At 50.1% G+C, this 25275-nt stretch overlaps 1 protein-coding gene across 1 annotated transcript in view; it reads left to right on the top strand.

The window, feature by feature from the left end:
• Positions 1–20404, top strand: part of NR6A1 (nuclear receptor subfamily 6 group A member 1) — a 95898-nt gene extending 75494 nt beyond the window's left edge. The window contains exons 3-10 of the mRNA XM_075715962.1: positions 1226–1456; positions 7509–7564; positions 9613–9770; positions 10632–10859; positions 11789–12043; positions 16781–16902; positions 19153–19305; positions 20316–20404. Of these exons, the coding sequence (XP_075572077.1) occupies positions 1226–1456; positions 7509–7564; positions 9613–9770; positions 10632–10859; positions 11789–12043; positions 16781–16902; positions 19153–19305; positions 20316–20404 (1292 nt within the window). The remainder of the gene's footprint in view (positions 1–1225; positions 1457–7508; positions 7565–9612; positions 9771–10631; positions 10860–11788; positions 12044–16780; positions 16903–19152; positions 19306–20315) is intronic.
• Positions 20405–25275: the final 4871 nt, after the last annotated feature.

The raw sequence follows: 25275 nt of genomic DNA, 5'->3' as shown, positions 1-25275 counted from the left end.
TGCGGGAGGAAGCGAGGAGGTGGCCGGGTCCCTCTGCTTGCCCCTGGAAACACGCAAGGTCCAACAGTATTTCACCTTCACTGGTGTCCGCCCAGCACGATTTCTGTATTTGCACGCCCTGGTCCGTGCAGCTGATGCAGGGCACTTTAGACCCTCTTTCCCCTCAGGGTTTCTGTTCCTCTCTGCTAACAACAGCACAAAGTTCAATGGGGGCTGCTGGGGAGAGCCGTGCTCTCGCCCCCTCTCCAAGGGTCCTGTCCCGGTGCCGGGAAAGTGAAAGATGGAGCCTTTCCTTGCAGCCATGCGCTGGTGTTCTCCAGCGCTGTACGATGGATCCGCACGAGCCTCAGCGCCGGCTGCCTCTTCATCAGACTGACCTTAGAGAAACTCAAGGGTTTTCCTACAGCGTGCCTGCAGCAGGTGCTGGCACCGCTGGGCACCGAGAGGTGCATGCAGAGAAAAACCTGAAAATTGGGAATACAATAAACTTCTGAGGCGGTGCAGCATGCTTGTGCCATGCTGATAAGAAAACGTCATCCATTTCTGTGCTCTCATCTTTGTTCTTCGTTAAGGGAATACATACGGTAGTGCCAGGGGAGCCACTCGGGGACTCGTTTGGGCCCCGGGTGATGGGTTTGACCTCCTGCCCGTGGAGGGAGGAGGCCCCGTTTCGTGGCAGAGGTAGGTACGCAGCGACGTGGCCTCTTACGGCTGTACCGTGTGCTCCTTGCGATCTAAATGGCGCTTCATTTCCCGAACTACTTTAATTTCTGATAAATTGTGTGACTAAGGGCGTTTCTGAGAGGCTGTTTTTTAAACAAACTTGGGTTTTACTTTTCTTCATTCTTCTTGCCGCTGTTGAGAATTTCTGGACTTAATATCCTATGAATATGTTGAGTTGAAATTGCTTTATTGGCGGTTGAGGAACTGGATTTGTGGGAGGCCTGCGAAGCTCCAGGGCTGGAGGCAACCCCCTCTGCACACCTTGCTGTGCTGACAGAGTAAAGGTGGTGAGGAGCCTCGTGCCGGCGGCACCTCCGGCCAGGCTGCGCCGGGCTGTCGAGACCAGCGTTCCCGGCTGAGCGCCTGTGCTGCGCTCTGCTTTGCAGACGTCTGTCCAGACAGGCCGTGGGGTGCTGAGACTTTTCCAGTCCCCTCAAGAGAGTTTCTGATCTCTCGGTGAAGCCGTTTTGTTGACCACAAAGCCTTTCGTCTTCTCTTCCAGATGAGCGGGTGGATCAGCGAACCTGCCTGATCTGCGGGGACAGAGCTACGGGGCTGCACTATGGGATCATCTCCTGCGAGGGCTGCAAGGGGTTCTTCAAAAGGAGCATCTGCAACAAGCGGGTTTACAGATGCAGTCGAGACAAGAACTGTGTCATGTCACGCAAACAGCGCAACAGATGCCAGTACTGCCGGCTCCTCAAATGCCTCCAGATGGGGATGAACCGAAAAGGTAAAGAAAACGGGGCTTTTTACTGGTGGAGGTACAGACTGGGGCCACTGTTAGCAGTGCATGCTACCCTTCCTCAGCTGCCATTTTGTATTGCAACTCTGCCTCTCATATTCTTGACAAGAAAAAGTGAAACAAAGCAAAATTAAGCATGGATAAAAAGTTCTTCCTGAACTATTTTGTTACTGTATTGGAGGAAAAATCTGTGTGAATTGAACGCATGTATAAGTATTTGGAGAACTGATGGTTGTGATCCCTTTTTTCAGGGAAGGTAACAGTTTGTTACTGTCCTTCCTGACGGATCTGTCCTTGCATTCACCCTGAGCAAAGCGGTCATTATTTCTATGCTTCAGTATACTAAAATGTGGCAAAAATTTAAATAGGCTTTTAAAATCCCAGGAGATCTGAGTCAGACTTTACCTGTTTGTTGTCGTGGGAGCTTAGACCTGCGGTTGCTGCCTGGGGATAAGGTGTGAGGGTCTTCACTTACCACCCGTCTCTGACTGACATCACACGGCTCCCAGCAGCGGCATGCGGAGCTGGGGAATGCCGAAGGTGGTTTTGCCAGGTACGAGGTCACTGAGGAGACAAGTGAGATCTGGGATCAGCCATCCCTTAGTCCCCACGCGTGCAGAGGCAGTGAAATGCTAGGGTATTGTCTGCAGGATGGAAAATCCTAAGTAGCTCAGAAATTAGTAATAAAAAATAGACTGGGGTTTATTTCGGTGTCACATCTCTACTCTTCAGTCTTTTAACTTTTTAATCTCTGGAAATGTTGTTGCCCATTATGAGCAGAGATTTCTTGGTTTAACGTCAACAGACAGGGGTCTGAGCAGAAGCGGTGCTGTTGTGGCACAGGGGCTGCTTGGGCTCCCTCCTGGCCGTGCGGGTGAGACGGTGGGAGGGACCCCTTCCCAGCTACCAAACAGAAGTGTCGTCTCATGTTTTTTAAATGTAGCTATTGATTCCTTTAGTGTCATCGTTCACATGAAAGCCGCCTGTCAAAAGTACTAAAACTTCCATAAATTTACTGCAAATCCACCAGGATCTTCCTTAGAAGATGTATCTCGGGGCTGAGATGGAAAGCTTATCTCCTGACTGCTTTGATTACAAATTATCTTTGGGAATTTTATTTGATGGGGAAGGCAGGCTGGTTCCCGGTAATCTTTTAACTGAAGAGTGTAGTTCTGGGTGAGCAGAAGTGCCGGCTGGGTTCGTTTATTTTAAGTGTCTGTAGTGGGAACCGCTCAGCGCTGGCCACCAGGATTTTATACATCAGGGTAAGGGATTTACATTTTTGTAAACTCTCTCATCTGGCTCTGTGCGCTCGTCCGAGCCCGGCGTAGCAGCCAGGCCCTTGGAGGTGTCCGACCCTCTTCCGACCTGCTGCCTGTCCGGTGCCGGGCTGCCCGCCTGCTTCTCTTGACGCATCTCTTGACGCCTGTCCGCCCGCCTGCCGCCGTCGGGCCCTGCCTGTCCACCTGCCTGCCATCGGGCCCTGCCCCTGCCCGCTGCCGTCGGGCCCTCCCTGCCTGCCCGCTGCCGTCGGGCCCTGCCCCTGCCCGCTGCCGTCGGGCCCTGCCCCTGCCCCTGCCCGCTGCCGTCGGGCCCTCCCTGCCTGCCCGCTGCCGTCGGGCCCTGCCTGCCTGCCTGCCCGCTGCCGTCGGGCCCTCCCTGCCCGCTGCCGTCGGGCCCTGCCTGCCCGCTGCCGTCGGGCCCTGCCCCTGCCCGCTGCCGTCGGGCCCTGCCTCCCTGCCTGCCCGCTGCCGTCGGGCCCTGCCCCTGCCCGCTGCCGTCGGGCCCTCCCTGCCTGCCCGCTGCCGTCGGGCCCTGCCCCTGCCCGCTGCCGTCGGGCCCTGCCCCTGCCCCTGCCCGCTGCCGTCGGGCCCTCCCTGCCTGCCCGCTGCCGTCGGGCCCTGCCTGCCTGCCTGCCCGCTGCCGTCGGGCCCTCCCTGCCCGCTGCCGTCGGGCCCTGCCTGCCCGCTGCCGTCGGGCCCTGCCCCTGCCCGCTGCCGTCGGGCCCTGCCTCCCTGCCTGCCCGCTGCCGTCGGGCCCTGCCCCTGCCCGCTGCCGTCGGGCCCTGCCCCTGCCCGCTGCCGTCGGGCCCTGCCCCTGCCCCTGCCCGCTGCCGTCGGGCCCTGCCCCTGCCCCTGCCCGCTGCCGTCGGGCCCTCCCTGCCTGCCCGCTGCCGTCGGGCCCTGCCTGCCTGCCTGCCCGCTGCCGTCGGGCCCTGCCCCTGCCCCTGCCCGCTGCCGTCGGGCCCTGCCCCTGCCCGCTGCCGTCGGGCCCTCCCTGCCTGCCCGCTGCCGTCGGGCCCTGCCCCTGCCCGCTGCCGTCGGGCCCTCCCTGCCTGCCCGCTGCCGTCGGGCCCTGCCTGCCTGCCTGCCCGCTGCCGTCGGGCCCTCCCTGCCTGCCCGCTGCCGTCGGGCCCTGCCCCTGCCCGCTGCCGTCGGGCCCTCCCTGCTGCCGTTGCCGGTGCCGGCAGCGCGCGCGGGTCACCCGCGGGGGCGGAGCGCCCCCTGCCGGCCCGCTGCCCGCCACCGGAGCGCGCGCTGCCCGCCCTTCTTTCTCCTTTCCCCGCCGAGCACCCTCCCGAATTTCCCTCCCGGCCCCTGCGGAGGCCCGCGGGCAGCGCCCGGCGGGTCCGGTGCCCGCTGCTGCCTGCGGCGGCTCCGGCAGCGCCTTCGGCAGCGGCTGGGGCGGGTGTCGGGAGGGTCAGCTGCGTGTGGAGGCCTAAGGGACCCCCGCCACGCAAAGTACAGCTTGTGTGGGGGGAGGAGGGGGCTCCGGAGGGCCTCGCCCGTCGTGTGCAAGCGGGCTCCTACCGCAAGCCCTCCCGCGGCTCCGTTGCCTTCCCTTCTCTGAGCGGCGCAGGCGTGCCCGCCTTGCCAGCCCGCTGCCTAGACGCGGCCGGGGCCTGCTTGGTACTGCTTTGTTCTTTTTCGTTTCTTTTTCTTCTTTTCCCTGACAGGTACTAGGTTAAGGAGCGTTTCCTTCAGTATTTTCAAGCCGTGGTGCCCAAATTATTGCATAACTGAGTTGCAAAGTTACTTCGTAACTAGGTCCAAATACAGTTATTTTTTAATTCTGTTAAGGCACGGAGCGTAACATGTGAAGGAAAATCTTTGAGGAGACTTTGACTGCCGTGCAGCCGTGTGCCAGGACGGCTCTTCTGGAGAGCGTGTGCGTGTCAGAACCACCCGGGTCTCTTGAAGCCTTTTTTGATGGACCACCAGCAAAAGCACGACTACATTTTGTTGCAGATCTTGGCTGGGTTACGCAGCTAGCAAGACTTCCAAAAATCCCATTTAAGTGAAGCGTCTTGAATGTACTGGGAGACAGGGGAGTTCCGAATCCGAGCTGTAAGCAACAGGGAATAGCGCTGGTCCACAAAGTCTGAGCTTTGCAGCAGAACGTGCGTTTGTCTTTGCTGACACGCAAGTCAAGCATCGCAGCAGATGTGAAGTATTGCCGAGCACCTCCCAGGTGTGGGGTTTTCCTTCCCTGTAGGCTAGGAACAGTTGTTAAGAGTTTACAAAAATGAACAAAGTCAGTTTGCGTCCTGTAAATCTTGCTGCCGGATGCCGTGCCTGCGGGGATGCTGTGCCTGCAGGGTCCGGCGAGGCAGTCTGGAGATCATCGAACGGCTGACCAGCAGAGAACTGCTGGGGCGCCGGTAGTGGTTTCAAGAGTAATGGGATTCATTTAACCTCCGGTTGTTGAAAAATCTCACCAGTCTTAAAGAGAATATGCATGAGCTTGGGTAATGCCTTGGACAGAGCTCTGGTTTCAATAGCACCTGCCGCTACAAGGACCCGCGCAGCCAAACTGCAAACTCATCTTAGCACACGGAGGTTAAAGGTTTTACCGGGTGCGTTTGAGTTCAGAGTGCAGGAGTTGGGGCAAAGCGTCGCCCTCAGCAGCGGCTGGCTATCTTTGCCAATTTGAAAGGCAGCTCATCAAACCAGTTCAGCAGGGAGGGCAGCTCTGCTAGGGCTGGAGGACGGAGCTGCAGCCCTGCTCGCCGCAAGGCAGAAGGCCACGGTAGGACAAAGAGCAGCCTGGTGACGACCAGCCTTGTCTCCATGGTTAAGAACTGTAAACCATTTTTTTGTAAATCATGTAAACCATGATTTTCCAAGGTGTTCTGTAGGATGATGTGGGCTTAGAAAAAAAGAAGGTGTAAGCTAATGTCTGCTACAATTACACTTTGAATTCAGAAGACCAAGACAATTTATGTCCGTGGCTCTTAATGGAATTAGCTGAGAAGCTTTCGGAATCACAATTAGCAATAAAGTATCTTGGAAAACTAATGAAATTCCCCCAGAATTGGAAAACGGTTACTGTAGTTCCATTAAGTTAAAAATAACTAAAGGGAGTAACTGAGAGCTAACCATGAGGGCATAGTTTTACGTCAGCCACGTTTTTTTAATGGGAAACCAATGGTTTTTTGAAAGAGCTTTCATAGAAAATCAACAGCCTTGTTTGTTAAAATGAGCTTGTTGTCTTGCTATGGCTTAAAAGATGTGTGATGTAAAAGATAACCATAATTGTTTTATGTCCCGTGTTTGTGGCTTCTCGAGTGCGCGTAAGTGAATGCCGTCTGGCATTTCAAATAAAACTACTTGCTGTTCTAGGGAGGTGATAGAGGTTGTGTTAGAAGGATTAAAACTGTATTGCTGATCTCGTAACGTGTTGCAAGGTGCCGCAGGGATCGCTGCGCTGCTGGTCATGGGCTGGCGGAGTTGTCAATCATCAGGACATCACTGCGTAGTGATTTGCATTGCTTCACTAGGTGGGTACGATTCAGGAAAATGCAGTTTACGTCCAAGCGCGTGCATAGCTCTGCCTTGCTACGGTTGCCTTGGCTGAGCCCGCGTGTGTGATCCCTGAATTGCAAGTCCAGCATCGAGGCAGATGGGGGTGATTTGAGCTGAGGATGTCTAAAATCAAGCAGCAGTGTGGCTTTTCTGGTACAGAAATTTTTCCTTAAATTTTGTGCCATTTTCTCCTTCGGGAGGGCCTCCTGCAGCCCCGTGTGCTGAGCAGGGTGAGGCCAGCCGGCAGCAGCAAGGTCACCGCGCAGCTGGGGAGAGCCTCCTGCCAAGTCTGGCCAGGTCGCAGTGGGAAAGAGATTGGGACCTGATAAACAGGGGGGACCCAGCCCAGGAGAGGAGGCGCACGAGGAGCAGAGTTGGTCTTTGAATGCTGTTGGCTTCTGCAGAGCTGCTCTGCCAATAAAAGCAGGGGGAAGAGGAAGGTAGAGAAACAGCTTCAGGATAATCTCCTTAATTGGACTTCGGTGAAGCTCCCTGGAAGTTGTTTAAAGAGCCTTAAAAATGCAGCTGCTGTATTGGGAAGCTAGGCTGCCCTTCCGAAATAAAACTGCATAGCTGGGTCTAGTAACTCGAATTTTAAACAACAGCTTTGCATGCAAGTGGCTGGGTAAAACATCTCCCCTCCATTTTCCATGATGGTTGTAGGAGATGTGACCCTCTGAAGTGACAGCGGTGTGAGGCGTTGCCGCTGAAGTGCTTTCTCTCTGCGTTGTCGGCAGCGCTGGTTGGTGTCTCTCCAGGCAGAGTCTGGCCCGCGGTGGTTCACGGGGCTGTGGGCAGCAGAGCTGGAAGTGCCAGTGTTCACATTTCATTTTCTAGCAGTTGCGGGCGTTCATTGGGTTACATCCAGGGGTGAAGTAGGGTTGCTTTCTGTGTGCTACTTCTCAAAATATTCTGGAATTAACTGTGATAAAAGACTTGCTATTCCTTCATTATCTGTCACTCAAGGATCACATAAAGAAACTAAAGTCCCTGAGTAATGCTTGTAGCCCCATGGATGTGCGTATGCCCTTTGGGGTGAGGATCATGGGGTGTACTGCTCGAGCTCTCCAGTGCCCTGGAAAGCACTGGAGGTTTCTGTGTAAACTGCTTTGACGAGCAAAAGGAATCTTTTAAGATGCAAAGATTTTTTTTTCAAACCAGCAGATACCTTCTTATGTGTTTGTGGAATACCAAACAGTAGTCTTCCTCACCAAGGTTTGGTTGTTTTCTTTCAGCAATCAGAGAGGATGGCATGCCAGGAGGCAGAAACAAAAGCATCGGACCTGTCCAGGTGAGCATGTCTGGCCCTTTCGCCATGGTTCCTGTGAGCTTTTTGCTCGCCTGGCCTTGGCACACACCTCGCAGTGTGTGTGCTGCCTCGGACCACGGCAGCAGCTCGGCATGGGACGGGGCCGGGGTTGATGTGATCAAGCCTTTCTCCGCCCTGCCCATCCCTTCTGCCGGCGTAGCAGGGCTTTGACTCTCCACAAGTGTTAGAAATACCTGTCATGAACAGGAGATTTGTAAATAAAGCTCGGTGCTTGCTTGTCCCTGGAGGGGACATGGCGCAGTCCCAGGGTGCCTGTGTGAATTCACGGGCAGTCTCCGGCCATCACACCGCTCTGTCCTTTGTGAGCCGCACAAGGACGTCCGTCCCTCCGCAGCTCCCAGTAAATCTCACGGGCTGCCTGCTGCAATTCCTTCCGTTGTTGCAAGCAGGGCACCCAGTAAATGTCTCGCTGATTGATGGCGCAGCTTGCCTGGAGATGTCTTGTAAAGCGCGAGGTAATTCAGCACAACAGCTTGTACTGCACGCGTGAGAAATGATGGCCATTTCCAGCTCGCTTCTAGAAAAGCGGTCTTTTAAAAGTTTACTATTTATTTTAATAAAACAGAAATAACACTGAAAGCATTTTCTGCGACTCTCCGTACCTACGAAGAGACTGCTCGCCCCAGTCCAAAACCAAACCATGAGAAGCCAAGCAGCCAGGTGCCCTGCTTGCTCAGTAAGGCGCTCCATAGCGAACTGAGAAAAAGGCAAGAATTAGACAGTGCAGCCATGCCTGTGGTCAGCATCAGGGAGAGTGTAGCTCAAATAATTAAAAAATCTCTCTTAATAATGATAGAACATTTTCTGCTATTTGCAAACATCGTATTTATAACAGCATTAGTTACTGATTCTTAAAGCCTGTGTGGGTCTACCAAGGAAGAACAAACATTTAATTTCTGGCCAGGTAACAATTTTTACTGCCTCTCTGAGCAATGTAGCTGTAGTAAAACATCAGCCTCTGCTAGCCAGAGCGGGCCCTTGCTCATCTGAGACTTGCATGGTCAGTGTTGGACCAGAGGTTGCGCCATCAACTCCGTTTTCCAGGGTGAGACTGTTTAGCTATTGCACTCGTCAGATTCTGTACCTGGGTACGCCTGACAATTTTTTTCCTGACAGTTTTGCAAGACTGGAATAAACTGTCTAAGCAATATTTGGCTCTTGAAAATGGCGTTCAGAGCTCACTGCACTTTCTTGCAGCGTGTTAACTTGAGGGCTTTCCGTATTTTGTGCCACCCTCGCTGAGGGGCATGTGCAGAATTTAAAAAAAAAAAAAAACAAAAAACCAGCCCAGAAACTTTCATGTGGCATTTTCCCCACTACTGATGCAACATTTCTGCAGGAACATACCCAGCTCTTTCTTGAAACTTTATACTTCACTGAGCTCCATTTTTAATTTTTTTTAGTTCATTTTAGCTTCACATATATTACTCTCTAATACTTGTTTTAAGCATTAGATGCTTGATTACTTCTTTAGGTGCCAACTGGTTCTTACCTGGGGAAAAATGGTGAACGATGATTCCCTGTAAACGTTTTCCTGACTAATTTTATACATGTCACCTTGCCTCTCGCACTTGCTTTATCAAACCGCAGCCTACCCCACCTTCCATTTGCCTTTACCTCTGCCGGGTACTGAGTGATGTTCCCAATGTACTGGCTTCAATTACTCCCAGGTTTGTCACTGTGTGACAGCAGCTGATTTACGGCTCGTTGCTGTGTGTATTTGACATCATCTTTTCATGTGTCCATTCCTGTCTACTGTGTAATCGTCACTTGAATTGTACTGCAGGCACCGGAGGTCACCACGATTAGCTGTAAATAGAATTTTTCATGTACGTTGTTAAATGTAAAGGAAAGATGTGATATCTGCAGGCGTGGCGAAGCGTTTCTGCTGGTGCAGGGTGGTTTCAGCTCTGTCGGATGTGGCCATATGGTCAAAGTGTTCATGTACGGAGGCTCTGCCTTATTTCTGTTCTCGGCTGAAGTAAGCATAATGGTCCTGTATTTGACAGATATCAGAGGAAGAGATTGAGAGAATTATGTCTGGGCAAGAATTTGAGGGAGAGGCAAACATGTCATGGAGCAACAACGGAGACAGTGACCATAGTTCCCCTGGAAATGGAGTTTCTGAGAGCAACCAGCCTTCACCCGTTTCTACTCCATCTTCAAGGTGGGAATGACCCCTGGAAGAATTTCATATTACCGTAATCTTGGCTGTCTTTCCCTGGGTGACACTTTGGGTCAACGTAGGAAAAATACACCGTGAGCGCATCTTCGCGTAGACTGAGCGTGCTGCAGATTCTTGCATCTCTAAATTTTGAGAAAGACAGCACTGGATTGAAAAGAATTGAGCTGGGAGGTGAAACACTCACGAGCAAATGAAAAAGACGGCAACGCTGAGTTAAAATTATATTTAAAATAGGTCTCTCAATTTGTTTTGACAGTTTTTTCTGCAGATCGTGGGAACTTGATTACTTTTCACTGTTCATTCTGTATAAGCTCTTTTTTCCTCACTGTGCTCAGATTTTGAAAATAAATTACTCCATTCAGGTTACTAATTGATGGTGTTATATTAACATCAGTTACCGTTAGCGCAGCGTTTGATTGTAAGCACGGCAAGAATCTCAGACTTGCATTCCACTGGCTTTCAGTTGCATCTTAAGCTAGGAGACACTTGTGTTCGCTGGCTGTGCAAATTCTTAATTTAAAATCCTAAATTCTGGCCCTTTAAGGAGTGGAAATGCTTTGTACATCTGGGTTTCTGTTTTACTATCCGAATGGCTGCTCAGCAGCAGTTCCCAGATCTCCATTAAGCAGAACTTGTGTCGAGCCAGGCTCAACATGAGGCAAGTGTAAGACGTCTGGTCTGCAAACTCTCATTATTTCCAGTGTAGGGTTTAAATACGTAGGCATTTTCCATTCTGGTTTTTTCCTCCCTATTTTTATTAACATTTCTGATGGAGCTGGATGCAATGTTTCAATGAATCAGGTGGAATTTTGGGGGTATATTAAAAAGCTTTTCCTTTTCCAGTAGGTCCGTGGAGCTGAACGGATTCGCTGCACTCAGGGATCAGTATATCGGGACGCCGGTGTCCACGCACTATCAGTACCTCCCGCACCTTTTTAGCTATTCTGCTCACTCGGCTCTGATGCCCCCCCAAACGCGCAGCCTGGACCCCCAGTCGCACAGTCTTATCAATCAGTTAGTGTCAGCGGAGGACCTGGAGCCGCTCGGCACACCGATGCTCATTGAGGACGGGTGAGAGTGCGTGGCGCGGTGCAAGAGGCCGCGCAGAGCCGCGTGTTCCTGGCTGTTGTTTGGGTCCGGCTGTCCCTGCCTGCGCACGCGGCTGCAGCTTGCGCGGCAGAGGCTGCTGACGGCAACGGGGGCGGCTGGGTGCCTGCATTCACGGCCCGATCGGCACGGAGGGTGCATCCCCGGGGAGAAGATGTAGCCGTAGTGCAGGCAGCAAACCAGACCGTGTCCCGTGGGTGGCCTGTGCCCTTGCCTGCGGCTGGAGCTGGCGTGCACAGACCTTGCGTGGGGTTTCAGGCTACGTGGCCAGGCTGAGCCTGCACGGGAGCGATGGCTTTCAGCCCTGAGGTTGCATTAACTGTACAAAAGTTAATAAGCACAGTAGCTGGAAAAATATATATGGGTGGAAAAAGCTGGGTAGTCTGTCCATTGGTGGGAGCTGCAGGGCTGTCTCTGAGGCTGAGCCGCCCCGTGGCCAGCAGGCTGGGTGCTGGCTGGGTGGGTGACCCCAGCGGGTCGGGGGGCTCCCCTCGCAGCCCCTGGACGGGCAGGCTGGGTGCTGGCCGGGTGGGTGACCCCAGCGGGTCGGGGGGCTCCCCTCGCAGCCCCTGGACGGGCAGGCTGGGTGCTGGCTGGGTGGGTGACCCCAGCGGGTCGGGGGGCTCCCCTCGCAGCCCCTGGACGGGCAGGCTGGGTGCTGGCCGGGTGGGTGACCCCAGCGGGTCGGGGGGCTCCCCTCGCAGCCCCCGCCCGGGCAGGCTGGGTGCTGGCCATCACGGCACCTGCTGCCAGGTGACCCTCTGGGCACCGGCAGGTTGGGCACTTGAACACGAATTCCTGTGGCATTTGCCTTGCTTTTCAAGTGCCTTGTCGGGTGATGTCGTTCAATGTTGTTAATTGTTTTTATGCCTTCCTATTAACTGTGCCTGCAGGTATAAAGTGACTCAGGCAGAGCTGTTTGCGTTGTTGTGTCGTCTGGCGGATGAATTGCTTTTCAGGCAGATTGCTTGGATCAAGAAGCTGCCGTTCTTCTGCGAACTCTCCATCAAGGACTATACCTGCCTGCTCAGCTCCACGTGGCAGGAGCTGATCCTGCTCTCCTCGCTGACTGTTTACAGCAAGCAGATCTTTGGTGACCTTGCGGATGTCACCTCCAAGTACTCTCCCTCCGATGACGAGCTGCACAGGTGAGACGTCGGGCTGAGCCCGTGGGTAAGGGAGCGAGATCTGGGGACGGAGGAGCCATTGAGAGGACGGCAGTCAGGCACCCTGTGACCGGCTAACCACAGGTCACCTCACCTGCTGCTCTTTTCCATTTCTGTTTTTTAGGGAACGGTTGTTCCAGGCTTAGAAAGAAGGCCGTGCTTAGTCAGAGTTGAATCAAAAATTCCTTCTGCAGGGGAAGGTGCATAGTGCTGTATGGTGCTTTTTGAAGTTCCCATAGCAATGCTGTCGTCCTCCAGCACAGCCCTACTAACTGCCTTTTTTATGGGGAGAGCAAAACTAACCAACTCTTTGGGTAACCCTGAGATACAGAACGGAAGGTCTTATTTAAAAACCCTTTGGGCCAGCGGAAAGGTTGTTCACAAAGCTGGTTGTCTGTATTATCAAATGGTTCATTATTAATTGCTATTTCATTGTTTTGATTACATAAATTTAAAGATGTTGCAACTTAGCTCTTGTTTTTTCCATAGTACGTGCTATCTGATGCTCTGAGGAACCTGCCTTTCATTTATCATTTTGGTCAGGGTGTTGTTTTTTGGTTTGGGTGTTTTGTTTTGTAGTCTTGGTGCCAGACAGATCCTCCTTTTAGTAGCAGACTCACAATCTCACAATATTATGGCGGACTAGGAAGGATTTACGGAAAGTGCTGCCCACCCTCCCTTTTAACATCTGTCCCGTTTGCGCTCTGCCCTTGCTCGGCTTGGCGATTTTGCAGGAGTCATCAGGGGACCTAAGTGTCTGATGAGCAGAGATTTAAAATACTGCTGTGGTCCTCAGCCATCGCAGTATCTAATGGTTCTTTGAGGTTCCTTTGTGCGTCTGTTTTGACAGCCGGAGGGGCTGGCTGGCAGCGGAGGAGTGGAGGAGCCAAGAGCTGGACCCAGGTGTCTCATTTCCTGGGGCAGGTTCCTCCACGGCGCTGTTCTGCCCGGCCATTCATCGTGCATCTGGTGCTGCTCCTGCGAGGAACAGTAAGGGTCATAGAAAACCACAATAACACTTGTTCCTGCATTCAGCCATCCTTTTGTTCCGGCTGTCCTGGTCAGAGCCTCAAAAGAGAAGTGTTTGTTTCATTTTGGGTTCGCGATAAATACGAGCGAGAAGTAAGAAAACAAGACAAAGGAGGAATCCTCGCCCTTCAGAAACCGGCAATTCAGAGCTGGTCGCCTCGAAAGTCCTTCAGAGAAGATCTGTGCACATGGATGAAAATAGGTGTTCTTGTGAGCAGAATGTTTCTGTAGTCTCTTCTTCTGATTTAGCTTTTCAAGTATCGTTAATTGTCATTAGTAACATGTGAAAATGCACCCCAAAAAAGCCATTTAGCAGGAAGTTGCACAGATGAGGGGTCTCAAGCGGCATGGCTCCCTCCCAGTTGTCTTTACGGTAGCTCAGCCATAGCTTGGCTGTCTGCAGGCAGCAGTGGGGTGGTGTCCCCTGGTGTCTCCCTGTCCAATGCCCTCGTGGAAAAGCTGGTCCCTTTGGATTTGCGAGGGGCTCTTACAGAGAGGTGTCCGACTTGTGGGTTTCCTCGAAGAGCCCCTGTTTCCTCTGGTGTTGATCAGTAACGATTGCAAACCGAAGTTCATTAGATCTCAAAGCCAGTTGAAGACATTTCGCTGAGCTGTGATAGTCTGGCGCTCTGGGGTTAATTTCTGTTCTTATTTAGCAAAATGATGGGAGCAATGCTAATGCTTAGGTAGGTGACGAATCAAGGCATAGGATGAGCTCCCCAGCCCCTGTGTTTTAATCACTTCTAACAACTGGCTAAATGTTCTGTCTGCCTGCTAGATCAAATGTTTTCTTTTATTGTGCTGTTTTTCTGGAGATGAATATGAAATGGATAGATTCCTGACCTCCCCCAGCACTCCTGATAGTGCTTCCCTTCCCCCTCCTCCCCAGCTGATCCCGATAACTCCCAGCCAGAAACTTGCCTGGTGTAAACTGCGAGGAAAAGTGTGTGGAGGAGTCAGTCCTCGAGAAGAAATAGGGCTGTGAAAAACAGAACAGCTTTGTTTGAAAGGGGGAGGAAAGTATGCACAGAAAAGTAAGACAGTTCAACTGCAGGAATGAGAGAAGAGCTCTCCTGGATTTATGAAGTGATGAGTGGCTCGTAAAAATGTGCATGCTCTAAAAACAATTAAACCCAACAGACGACTGAGTGGTCTTTGTGCTCATTAACTTCTTGAGCTTTGCAATCTTGCACCTGCAAGATTTTTAATGTCAACTTGAGAGCAAGAAAACTTGTACAACTTTAGATTAGCCGACAAGGCTTTCATCGCTTACAATATTACTTTTTTGAAGAAGTGACCTGGAGTTCAGATAGCTTGTTTTCACTTCTCTGAGGTCAAACTCTACCATGCATTTTACAAATAACTTTGAAGTAAACAAACACACATGCCAAAATAAGGTATTATTCAGTGAAAAAGGTTCTATTTTTGTTCTATTCAAAGATGGCTTTCTGGCTGTGCTCTTATTCTTTGTGCTGTACAATGCCAGAGCGCAGCTGAAGCTTTCCTAAACACTTCTGTCCCACTTCTGAGCATTTTTGCAATATGTGGTTTCTTTGAAACCAGGGCTATTGCTGTGAGATGTGTTCCCGAGAGGCCGTTCTGGCTGTTGGCACGCGTGGGATGGTCCTGGAGCGTGTCTGCAGGCACCGGCAGCCCTCCGCACCCTCCGGCTCTGCTTCTGCCTGTTGCTTAATGCCACGGCTTTTCCGTGGTGCGCACGCGAGGCGTCGCTCCTGAAGAAGCCCGGCACCCCCTCCCGCAGGAGGACCTCGTTCTGCACCTGCAAAATCTCCATCAGGCAATTTCCCAGGAGATTTTGGGGGAGATGTACATTCCCTGTGCATCAGCGTGCCCTCTCCTGCCCGTCTGTGTCACTGGCTTCCCTTGGCAAGCGTGGACGCTCAGGAGAAATGCGCAGCTTGTTTTCAGCAAATGGTTCAAATCCAGAAGAGAGCGTGGCTGTACCTGGTGAGATACTCCGGGGCGGGTGTAGGTGGTGGATCCAGATCCCAGTGGAGGATCCCTGCCAGTCCACACTAGCAGCAGTGCTTTCCTGGTTGGATCTCGATATGCATTTATTAAGTGCAAGGAATCCTGCACATCGTATTTGAGGTGGAAAGTTTAGAAGGAAACGGCATGCATCCCTTAAACTGCACGATTCAACCTTAGACCATAGCCTGCAGTCTCACTCCCTTTAACGTTGGTTATTTGTGGGTTTAGGCGTATTTGTATTTGTGAGAGGGATCCCAGCCGCCCTGCAGTGTGTCTCACCCCGGAAGCTCTCAGCCGAGGAAAATTAACAAACCATAACAAACAGGCAATAAATACGGCTGTGTGGAAGTGCAGGATCTCTGTGAGTCACTCCTGGGAATTTTTGGGAGGTGAGCTTCCTCACCTGTCTGTCAGATAAATGAAGTGTGTGCCACTGTTGTACGTGGGTTGGTGTAGTTCCTCAGCGTTTAAAACAAGACTATTTCCAATGGCACTCTACAGATACGAGAAATTGTAGGCACTTCTGCTGTTGGAAACGGACCTTTTCTGGGAGTTTCTGTGCAGCAGGGTCTGGGGTCCGTGTTCCTGCAGTCCTGTACCACCGGTGCAGCCCTGCTTGGCTGCTGCTCTGTTCGGCCGATACCTTGAAACGTGCTGCGCAGAGCCAAAGCCTGGGGATTGCGCTGATTCTATAGGTGACAGATAAAATTAATTTATTAGCTTTGTAGAATGGAGGGGTTTGTTTACAAAACCCGGCAGCTTGGATGTCAGGTGGGGTGAGTTTGTTGCGGAGAGACGGTGTTCCTCTGTTGCGTGCTGCAAGGCAGCACCGCTGCCAGATCTCCCAGGGCAGGGTGCAGGGTGCTGTGCAGCTGCTGGGGACACCTCCAGGCCCCCAAGGATGCGTCGGCGTTTCTGCTGGTGGCCAGTGCAGGATTTGTGCTTTGGAAAGCACAAATTGAAGAAGGGTGTGAGGCAGTGAGGGGCGAGAACACGTGAAACGCTGCTGGGGGTGGCTTGTCTTCCAAACAGGGGGAAGCACTCCAAGGATTGCTAGAGGTGCTTTTATCCTGCAAAAGTATCCATCAGGAGTAAGGTGCAGTGCTGTATAACGTGGCTGTGAGCTCCTTCCTATCGTGGATACATGCAGGGCAACACCAGGCAGACGGGGAATACCTGCTGACCCTTGCATCTTGACAGTGGGTGTTCTGCAGGGTGTTTTCATGTCCTGCAAGACAAGTATCACTCCACATGTCTATGAAATCTTATCTCATTCCTCAAACTGCTTAGTTAAACCTCCCATTAGCCCAGTGAAGTGTGAAGGCACAATCCTCCTTGAAATCTGGGGAAATACAAGTGTAGAGAGGCAAAGCAGTGAGCCTACAAGCATGCAAGAAGTTTTTGCGTATTTCTGGCTCCATCAAACCTTTTCCTCTGTCAGAGCAGGCTGGCAATGAACTGAATCACCAAGAGATTTTTTTTTTTTGCTAAAGTCAAGTTTGTAACTGAGTCATTTTCCTACTTACTTCTACTTTAATTTAGTGGTTCCAGCAGACTTCAAGCAGTTTTGATGGCAATTTTTTTTTTTTTAATTCTCTTGCAAGATGTTAAAATCTCTGAAGTTATTTTAATAAGCTTCTTGCCTTTATTGTACGGACTGTGTCCTGTATATGTTGATGTGTGATCTCTATCCTCCAGATTCAGTGAAGAGGGGATGGAGGTGATGGAGCGGTTGATCTACCTCTTTCGCAAATTTAACCAGTTGAAGGTCAGCAACGAGGAGTACGCGTGTATGAAAGCCATTAACTTCCTAAATCAAGGTGAGTCGATGAAGAGAAGGTATCGGTCCCACTGGAGAAATTCTCTGAAATGGTCTGAGCAGTCTTTGTGTCCCTTCTGAGAAATGGGAGGACAGGGTCCGAGACCCACAAAGAGACTCAAGCTCTGAAACCTCTCTGTACGTGTTTGCCATCGTGCAGACCAGACACCATGCAGAGTGGGAGACTTGTGTACCCACATGAAGATGTCCTGGAAGAGAACGAATTCATTTGCTTAGCCAATTTTTATTGCCTTTAAATACAGACACCAAGGACAGTAAGCGTGTCATTTTACATGTGTACCAATGGTACTGATACCAGAATTAGAACAGAGCAGAGAGGCCAGTGAAACCTTTCTGGATAAGGTTTGGGTGAGTGATGACTTACCATCTGCTAACAAACTTTTCATCAGGTAAAGATGTGTCATCTAAGTAATATTGCTTTAGATAACTGTTTAGGCAATTAACTAAATGATACTTTAAAACCAGTTAATTTGCATGACTCTTGTTTTCTGAAGTAAGTGTTGACTATTTGCAAAACAACCTTTCAAAGATTCCCAACTAGAAAAGGTATTTGTTCCTTTTTCTGCTTTAAAGGGTGAATTTGTAAAACCAATCCTCCCTTTTTTTACAGTTTTTCTGACTCTTCAAAATATTTACCTTCAGGATATATACTTAGGTCACCTAGTTAGCTTCCTACTATTTAGATTCTATACCTAATGCTAGCTCTTTAACGTGAAAAGTAATCATGAATGAAGTATTTATACGCAGGCAATGAATTCTGCCTGAGAAGGGACTAAATCTTCCAGTTGATTAACCAGCCCAGTGAAGGTGGCAGTCCAGTCTGTTGCAAGACCTTAGACATTTCAAAATCCATGCCGAGTAATTCTTCAACACGAGATGATCCTGGTCGTTTCCTAACAACTGTAGTGGGCTGGAATAGTTTGGGATAGATCGGTTTTGTTCCTCAGCAGTGTTTGTCCCCGTCTCCAGTCTTGCACGTTGCCTCAAGCCACTGCTGTGGATCCCCTTTCCCCGTCATTTGTTGTGGCACTGCGTCTCTGGGGCCTTGCAGGACATTTCTTCACGTTGTAAATGAAGACAACTGTTGAGAGGCAAATGCTTAATGGATGGTGTTCAGCTGTAATTTTGGAAATAAATGTCCCCGAAGTCTTCTGTACTGTGAAAGATAGTTGCAGTCTGTAAAATTGTGCTGCAGGCTCTCTCCTCCCCCACTCATTTCCAGCGGGAGATAGTGCTGACGCTTCAATCTGTGCCGGGCCGAGGTTCCGGTTTGCTTCCCTGGGCAGTTTCCTGACACTGGATAATGCACTTCTCGAGCTGTCTCCATTGTTTTCCAAAATGTATTTTCATTAACTTCCTGTCTTCTTTTATTTTTAGTTGAAGTTTGCAATTTTTTATGTGAAATACCTGAGAATTATTTTTAAAAGTCAGCTTTTGGGCAGTAGATAAATGCTTCTTCCATCAGATGGTCTTACAATACTGAGCCTGCACCGAGGGTCTGCAGCTTCCCTGCTCCACCGCGCTGGATCCTTCCCAGGACCCCCAGCAGCGTGCTGATGCCGTTGATCATGCTGAACGGTGGCGGTGGGACTTCCTGCCACTTTGATAGCTTGGAAATGTCCATTTTTCCTTTGTGTACGTTGCCTGACGTTGGCAAAGCTAAATTTAAAAATAAGAAGTTGACAAGTTTATAAAGCTCCTATGACATAATTCATAAGCAGATGGGGAGAAATATGATGATACCTTGAATTATAGAGTTGAGCGCTTTCCTCAGCCAAGATGATATAGCTAAAATCAACATGTTTCTGTCTGAGGAAGTATTATGCTGAACCCGCTGTGAGGACTAAACCTTGACATACAGCTGCTTTACACCAGGCAGGTGGGGATTTAAGGTTGCTGGAGCTGTTATCTCCAAGAGCGTTCGCTGAGCTCTGTAGATGAGCAGCTTAGGACATTAGCTGTTCTCATGCTGGTCTTCCGTGGAAGGAAATCCTGTACCCAGACACGCGTGTAAAGACGCATCTGCGATGCAGGCAGGCCAGGAGGGGAGACGGGCATTTTAGTATTTGTCGAACTGGGCGCTCGAAGCCAGTCTCCGAAGCAGGGACCCAGCTTAAGCATTTTATCAATCAGTCTGTCTTTGCTGAAGAAATGGCAATAAGTGGGAGGCTGCTGCTGTTCTAGGATGTTTTCGTCATGTTTTCATTACTCTAATCGTATTCGCTTTCAGACATCAGGGGTCTGACTAACGCGTCCCAACTGGAGCAGCTGAATAAGCGGTATTGGTATGTTTGCCAGGACTTCACAGAGTACAAATACCCACACCAGCCAAACCGTTTTCCGGATTTAATGATGTGTTTGCCAGAGATACGATATATTGCAGGTAACTTTTTGAGCTCTTCTCCCACTGGGGTCGTGTGCAAGTTACGAAATTTGCTTTTAAGAGAAAATTGACTTATAACGGCGAAATTCTTGTCGACTTCGGTGGAAGATGTTTGTGTGGGACCTTTTTCTATGGAAGCTTCTCCCCCACCTTTAAGCTGATCTCCCGTCACCCCTAGCTCACCCAGCCAGACTAGCTCTTTGCAAGTTGTCCCTGTGACGCTGGTGGACGTGGCGTTATGTCCCTCTCCCGAGTCCCCTGCTCCCAAGAAGACGTGCCTTGCTCTGACCTGCCGCCCTTTAAGTACTTCGGTCAGGTTCTCGTTTTATTTTCTTCCTTTAAATCCCATCTCAGAGGCATTTTGTCTCAGAGGGGTGTAATCCTGGTTTGAGTAGTTATCTCATAAGAAATAGATCTGTGAAATGCCGCTTAATTAAGGAGCAGATGATAAGCAGGGCAGCGGGCAGACCTGCAGTGTAACCCCCATGTTTTCAGCTCGTCTGGACCTCTGAAATCCGCAGGTGAACTTTCAAATGCAGTTGTGTCACTAATTAGGTCTGCAAGGTCTGGTGTTACTAAAACATTGTTTGCTCCTGAATGTTATGGCAAAGGGAGATACTTGCCTCCCCATGTCAAGGCTCCGTATGCTTCATCCTACTCTGCTGTAACGAACTAGATAATAATCACAGAGTAGCTCTCGTAATTTACTCACTGAGATCAACAAGGGAGTTTGAGGAGAGACGGGATTTAGTCTTTCCCAGTTTCTATAAATACTGCTCCATTGTGGAGAAATCATTTTGATCTGACTTTGCCCATTTATTTAGCTTTCGATGCAGTAAATAATAAATCCTGTTGTGTCCAAATGAATATCAAATGTCTAATGTAGCACTAGGATGATTAACTGTTTCTCTGAGAGGTTCAAGGTAAAACCATCTCCAGCGTTGCTGGCTTAGGTGTCTCTGAAATCTGATTCAGGAGTGGCTGCTAATTCTGGTTTCTTTTCTTACCAGGAAAAATGGTGAATGTCCCCCTGGAGCAGCTGCCTCTCCTTTTTAAGGCCGTTCTACATTCCTGCAAGACGAGCGTGAGCAAAGAGTGAGCCCAGCTCGCCCCGGCCGGTGCCTTACGCTGTGCCTCAGGCAGGGAGCTGGCTCACCTTGGGAGAGGGGCAAACGCCATCCAGGCAGGAGACGGGGCGGTGAGCGTCCCTGCCATTGTAGCAAGAATCTTTTTTGTTTGTTTTTGTTTTTTTACTCTTTTTCCTATATATTTATTTCACGACAGAGTTGAATGTATGATCTTCAACACGATGCACATGGTTCTGTATGAATGCAGCAGATGCATTCTCCAGCGGTTTACAGAATGTGAAGATGTTTAATGTTACAGTGTTTGTTAGGGTTAGTTCTTTTGTATTTTGGGGGCTGGGGACCGAGATGACTAAGACTACCTCAAGGAGAAGATGCTGTTCGCGCACTGCTCTTTCCATGATTCGTACCCAAAAGCGTTTGTTGTAGAGAGCAAACGGCCTCACCACGTCGACAGAGCTGTTAGTATCCCAAATGGACGATTTTGGAGAAGTGGGCGTTAGAGAAGTGCCAAGCTTTTTTTCTTTAAATCCAATAATAATTTTAAGAAGGCAGGGAGTGGAGAAGAAGGAAGAGTCTGCCTAGCCAGTTGGTTTCTTTTCTCCTGGCAGTTTTCAGATGCAGGTGGTAGCTCCTGCGGTTTCCTTGAATCCTGCCCCAGCGGGATCGTAGTGCTCCCGAGCTGCAAGGGGCTCGCAGCCCCTGTCCCCTCCTGGGAGCTGCAGGAGTGGGCTCTGCCCCCAGCCCCAGCCCGGCCAGCTGGCCTCTCGCTATTGCCGCACACCTTTCCGTTCGACTGGCGTTGGGGTTGCTACAGCTCGTAGCAGGCTCCTGGCCTTACACAAAGGTACTCTTGTTGCTAGAGAACTGCGAGTAATTTCTCATCGCTTCCTTAACATCCATTTTAGGCTCACAAAAGCAGGAAAAACCTACTTAGAGAAGAGGCAGGATTGCCCCTTTTAGTGTATTCCTCCAAGGTGGTATCTGACTACTGAGGAGGCTTCTGCATCGCAGCGATCCCAAGCAGCCCGTTTTGGGAACAGTTAACGTACCCTGTGATTAAATGTGGCCTGTGTAACGGGGTGAGGGACTCCAGTGTCCCCTGGCATGGCTTTCTCTGCTGGACTCGGGGAATGCACGATCCATAGTCATATTCTGCCAGGACTGTTCTGCTGCTTGTGGGATCCCTTCTCACCAGGAAAAATGGTATTAATGCAGTACTTGGTAAACTGTTCTGTCCTAGGTGTTGCAAGGCTTGGATTGTCCATCTCGCAACCTCCACACCACTCCACTGCGTGGAGAACTGGTTTAATGACAACCGGTTAGCTGTTTGTGTATTTGCTAAGTGCTGGTGTTTATCTAAACTTGGGTATTCTCACAGGTAACCTCATGGCTTCCTGCTCGTGGTGGTGGTGGGGAGGTTGGATGAGATGCTCTTGTTCTCATCTCCTTCATTAAGAATTAACGTTTGAAGACTCAGTCGCTCTCCTAGGCAGCCGTATCACCCTGGCTGGATTTCCTTCCCTGTGTCCTTAGATATGAATCGGATGTTTGTGTAGCAAGAGGGTTCATCAACAAATGTTTGAATGCTGTTTTAAAAATATTTTGGGAAACAACTTCTCTTCTGTCAGGGTAGGAGGGACCCGTTGCTACCTTTCTGTCTTGTCCTGATGAGAGCTGTGTGGCACAACGTGAGTACTGCTCAGAGGTACTGAAGCTGCTGTGAGATGAAGGTGATGGTGAACGGGAGAAAAATCTCATTCACCGAAGTCGTCTTTCCTTCCCCTTCACCCAGCGGGTGCTCCCTCAGTTGCAGCCCAAGAGACGCCGCGACCCGCTGGCTTGGCACATCCCCGGTCGGTCGGCAGCCGTGCCGTGGCCCGCGTGCAGACCGCTGCGGTCCAGCCTCTCCTCGGAGACGCGCCGCTGGCTGACCGCGGACCCACGGCGGCATCGCCGCCTTTGCAGTCCCGCTTGGGCATCTTCCAGCTTGGTGGTTTCCCTTTCCTAAAAGTCCACTAGCTGCTCATTTTTCATTATTTAAATAGGATGTTACGGGTAACAGCTGCTGGGCCCAGCAGCAGTTCAGCTTGATAGAGCTTCACAATCCAAAGGTGGTTCCGTAAATCTCATTTACTTTCTGACTGTAAAATGAGACAAGCGCGTATTTCTCAGGAAAGCCTTCTGCATACAGCCTATACCTCAAGTGTAAATGGCAAGATTTTAGTATATCTGTTAGAAAGTATTTCTCAGCTTTTAAGTTTAATTTCCAAATAGCTTGATATGATCTTTTTATTACGGGTTATCTTCTGGCTTGCTGTTTTATACACTCAAGGAATTCTTAAAATTGCATAAGAGTAATTTTATTCTACGGTTACTGAATTATTATAATCTGTTGATGAATAAGAGTTTGTTTTAATTAGTGTACATAAAAGTGGTCATCTGATTGCCAAATACCCAACAAAAATAATCTATTAGGTATTCTGTGTTTATCCAAAATAGACTCCCGAGACTAATGCTGTACCAACAACAGCAAAAACCTAAATTCATTTATGATGATGAATGGACAAGAATGTTCTGCTTTCTGTTGTACAAAGCAAATGTTACAAAGGTCGATTGGCGGCAGTATCCATTAACAAATAACCCATTTTTTGTAGGGAGTAGAAAAGCCTTACTAAACTGACAAGTAAGGAAGACGCTAATGTACCGAACCAGAATCTAGCTCACTGGACAGTCGTTCTTAATATCTTCTGCACCAAGTCCTCTAATGACTTGTATTTTTTATACAGGGTAAAGTGAATGTGTTGCATTGCAAACTCAGGTATTATGAGAAGGTAGGAATGTAGCTAGGGATGTAGAGACGTTAGGTCAGTCACTAGATGTATTTGTGAATTTGGTTTGAAGGACACCCTGGAAAGGTTGGAATTCTTGTTCCATTCTTCACGTAACATTCAGTTTACAGGGACTCATATTTTATTTGTGCTTAATGCTAGTAGGGGGAAGTTCATTATCTTTGGTATCTATCTGCTCTTGCTTATCTGACCTTCTGTCATAGAGAAATCAATCAACAATAATAGTCTTTGGTAGAATTTTCTGCCATGACAAGTCAATTTTTATCCCCTATTTGAAAGATAAATTGGCTGACTGACCCCCTCCTCTCCTTCATAGCATTTGTGCAGATGGAAAGCTGAAGAGTTACTTTTAATCCGAACAGAGATTTGGGACATAAATTTGAAGTGCTTAGGCTCACATAGTCGGAGAGACTCTGCCGAGGTACCCTCCTTGCTGTTCTACAGCTTGCAGCTCGTCACCCGGTGCAGAGAACCGAGCAAAATTGCTGCTGCCAGCTGATGGGGCCGAGTCCCAGCTTGAGTGGCAAGACCCCAGGACCTGAACAAAAGCTTTTTGAAAGCAACTGGGTTTTCTTCCACTGCCTGCCTTTGGGTCAAGCTTCTGTCCCGTGAGCTGAGCCTTGACCCCGCAGTGTGTGTTAGCAGCGAAGCAGCGAGTCCTTGTCCTGGACATGCCCGGCCCCTCGAGAGGGCTGCGGGGCGGAGGGATGACCAGGATGCTCAGAGATGCCAGGTGCCAGTCTAAACCGATGGGCTCTGGGCATGGCAAAACTGATGCAGCAGGAGCTAACGCTCCGGCGTTTTGCATGCGCTTTAGCTACCTTCTGATTGTTAATAACGCCAGGGGCGTTCGTCTTTCTCATCTCGCGCCTGCCAGCCCGCAGTGCTGTGCAGGGGCACTGCTTGCCTTGGGTCATCGGGGTGCAGCTCTGGATTTTTCTGTAATTCTTCAATCCTGAGCTTTTACCATGTCCTGTAACGCAAAGACCAAAGGGGGAAGACGGTGTTTTCAGGGTAATCGGTGCAAAGTGGGCAGTCGGATTGCCAGCTGCCGGGCGACCTGTGCCGCTGAGCTGCTGCCCCAGTAACACCCATTTTCTTAGTGCTGTGGTGTTGCTTCGAGCGAGCCTGTGAGAGCGAGCAGTGCCGGCAGAGCGAGCAGGGCTCCGGGCGCTCCGGCGTTTCAGCAGGGCTGCTCTTGCTCGCGGGGGCAGGCCTGGGTGGCCGTGCCCCTGCCCCGCAGTTGCCCATGCAGTCGCTCGAGCTCACGTCGAGTGCCACTTGCTGCCCATCCCTCCCTCTGCCACGCACGGCAGGATCCGCCTGCCCTTTGCTCTTCAGGCTTCTGCACAGAACTGCAGCCACCTCAGGTTAAGGATTTTATGTCTTGTCCTTCAAACCAACCTTTTCTTAAAAAAAAAAAAAAAACTTGAATTTCTTTTATCTTTACTACATTTTTAAAAACGAAAAAAAAAATTCTCCTGTGAATGTGCTATTTACCGTTCATTCTTTCTTCTTTCTTGGTTTTGATTTGAAGCTATGAAGCTTGGTGTCTGTGAAAATGTTATTTCTGTATTTCTCAGGATAATAAGCGGCAATCATCCCTGCCACATAAAGGGCAGGAGAAAGGGGGAAACTTGGGGAACTAGTTTAAGTATGAAGCTAATTTTTAAGTTGTAGATGCTGCGTAAATGGAGGGTAATACATAGGACGTCAGTATCAAGCTGTGGCGTTTCTCTGGGTTCACGGTGTGTTGTTTGCAACACACAGAAGCTCAGGGATAAGTATTTAAAATGTGACCCAGAGAAACCCTAGTTTTGATGTTGCAACAGTTGCTTCTTTCATGACTTGTTTGGAGGACCCATGGAAAGCTGAGTAAAACCCCCATATGGAGATTTCAGGGGAAAACCTTTTGGTTTGGCTTGTGGGAAGTTTGCCTACTGAAGGCTTAGACGCGGTCTAATGGGAAAAGCATCCCGAAGACGCAGGTTGCCGTTTGGGCCCTTGCAGGGCGGCGGGGAGGGGAGCTGCGG

The sequence above is a fragment of the Pelecanus crispus genome, chromosome 9, assembly GCF_030463565.1.
Source record: "Pelecanus crispus isolate bPelCri1 chromosome 9, bPelCri1.pri, whole genome shotgun sequence".
Taxonomy (NCBI): Eukaryota; Metazoa; Chordata; class Aves; order Pelecaniformes; family Pelecanidae; genus Pelecanus; species Pelecanus crispus.
This window is presented reverse-complemented; position numbering and strand designations above follow the sequence as displayed.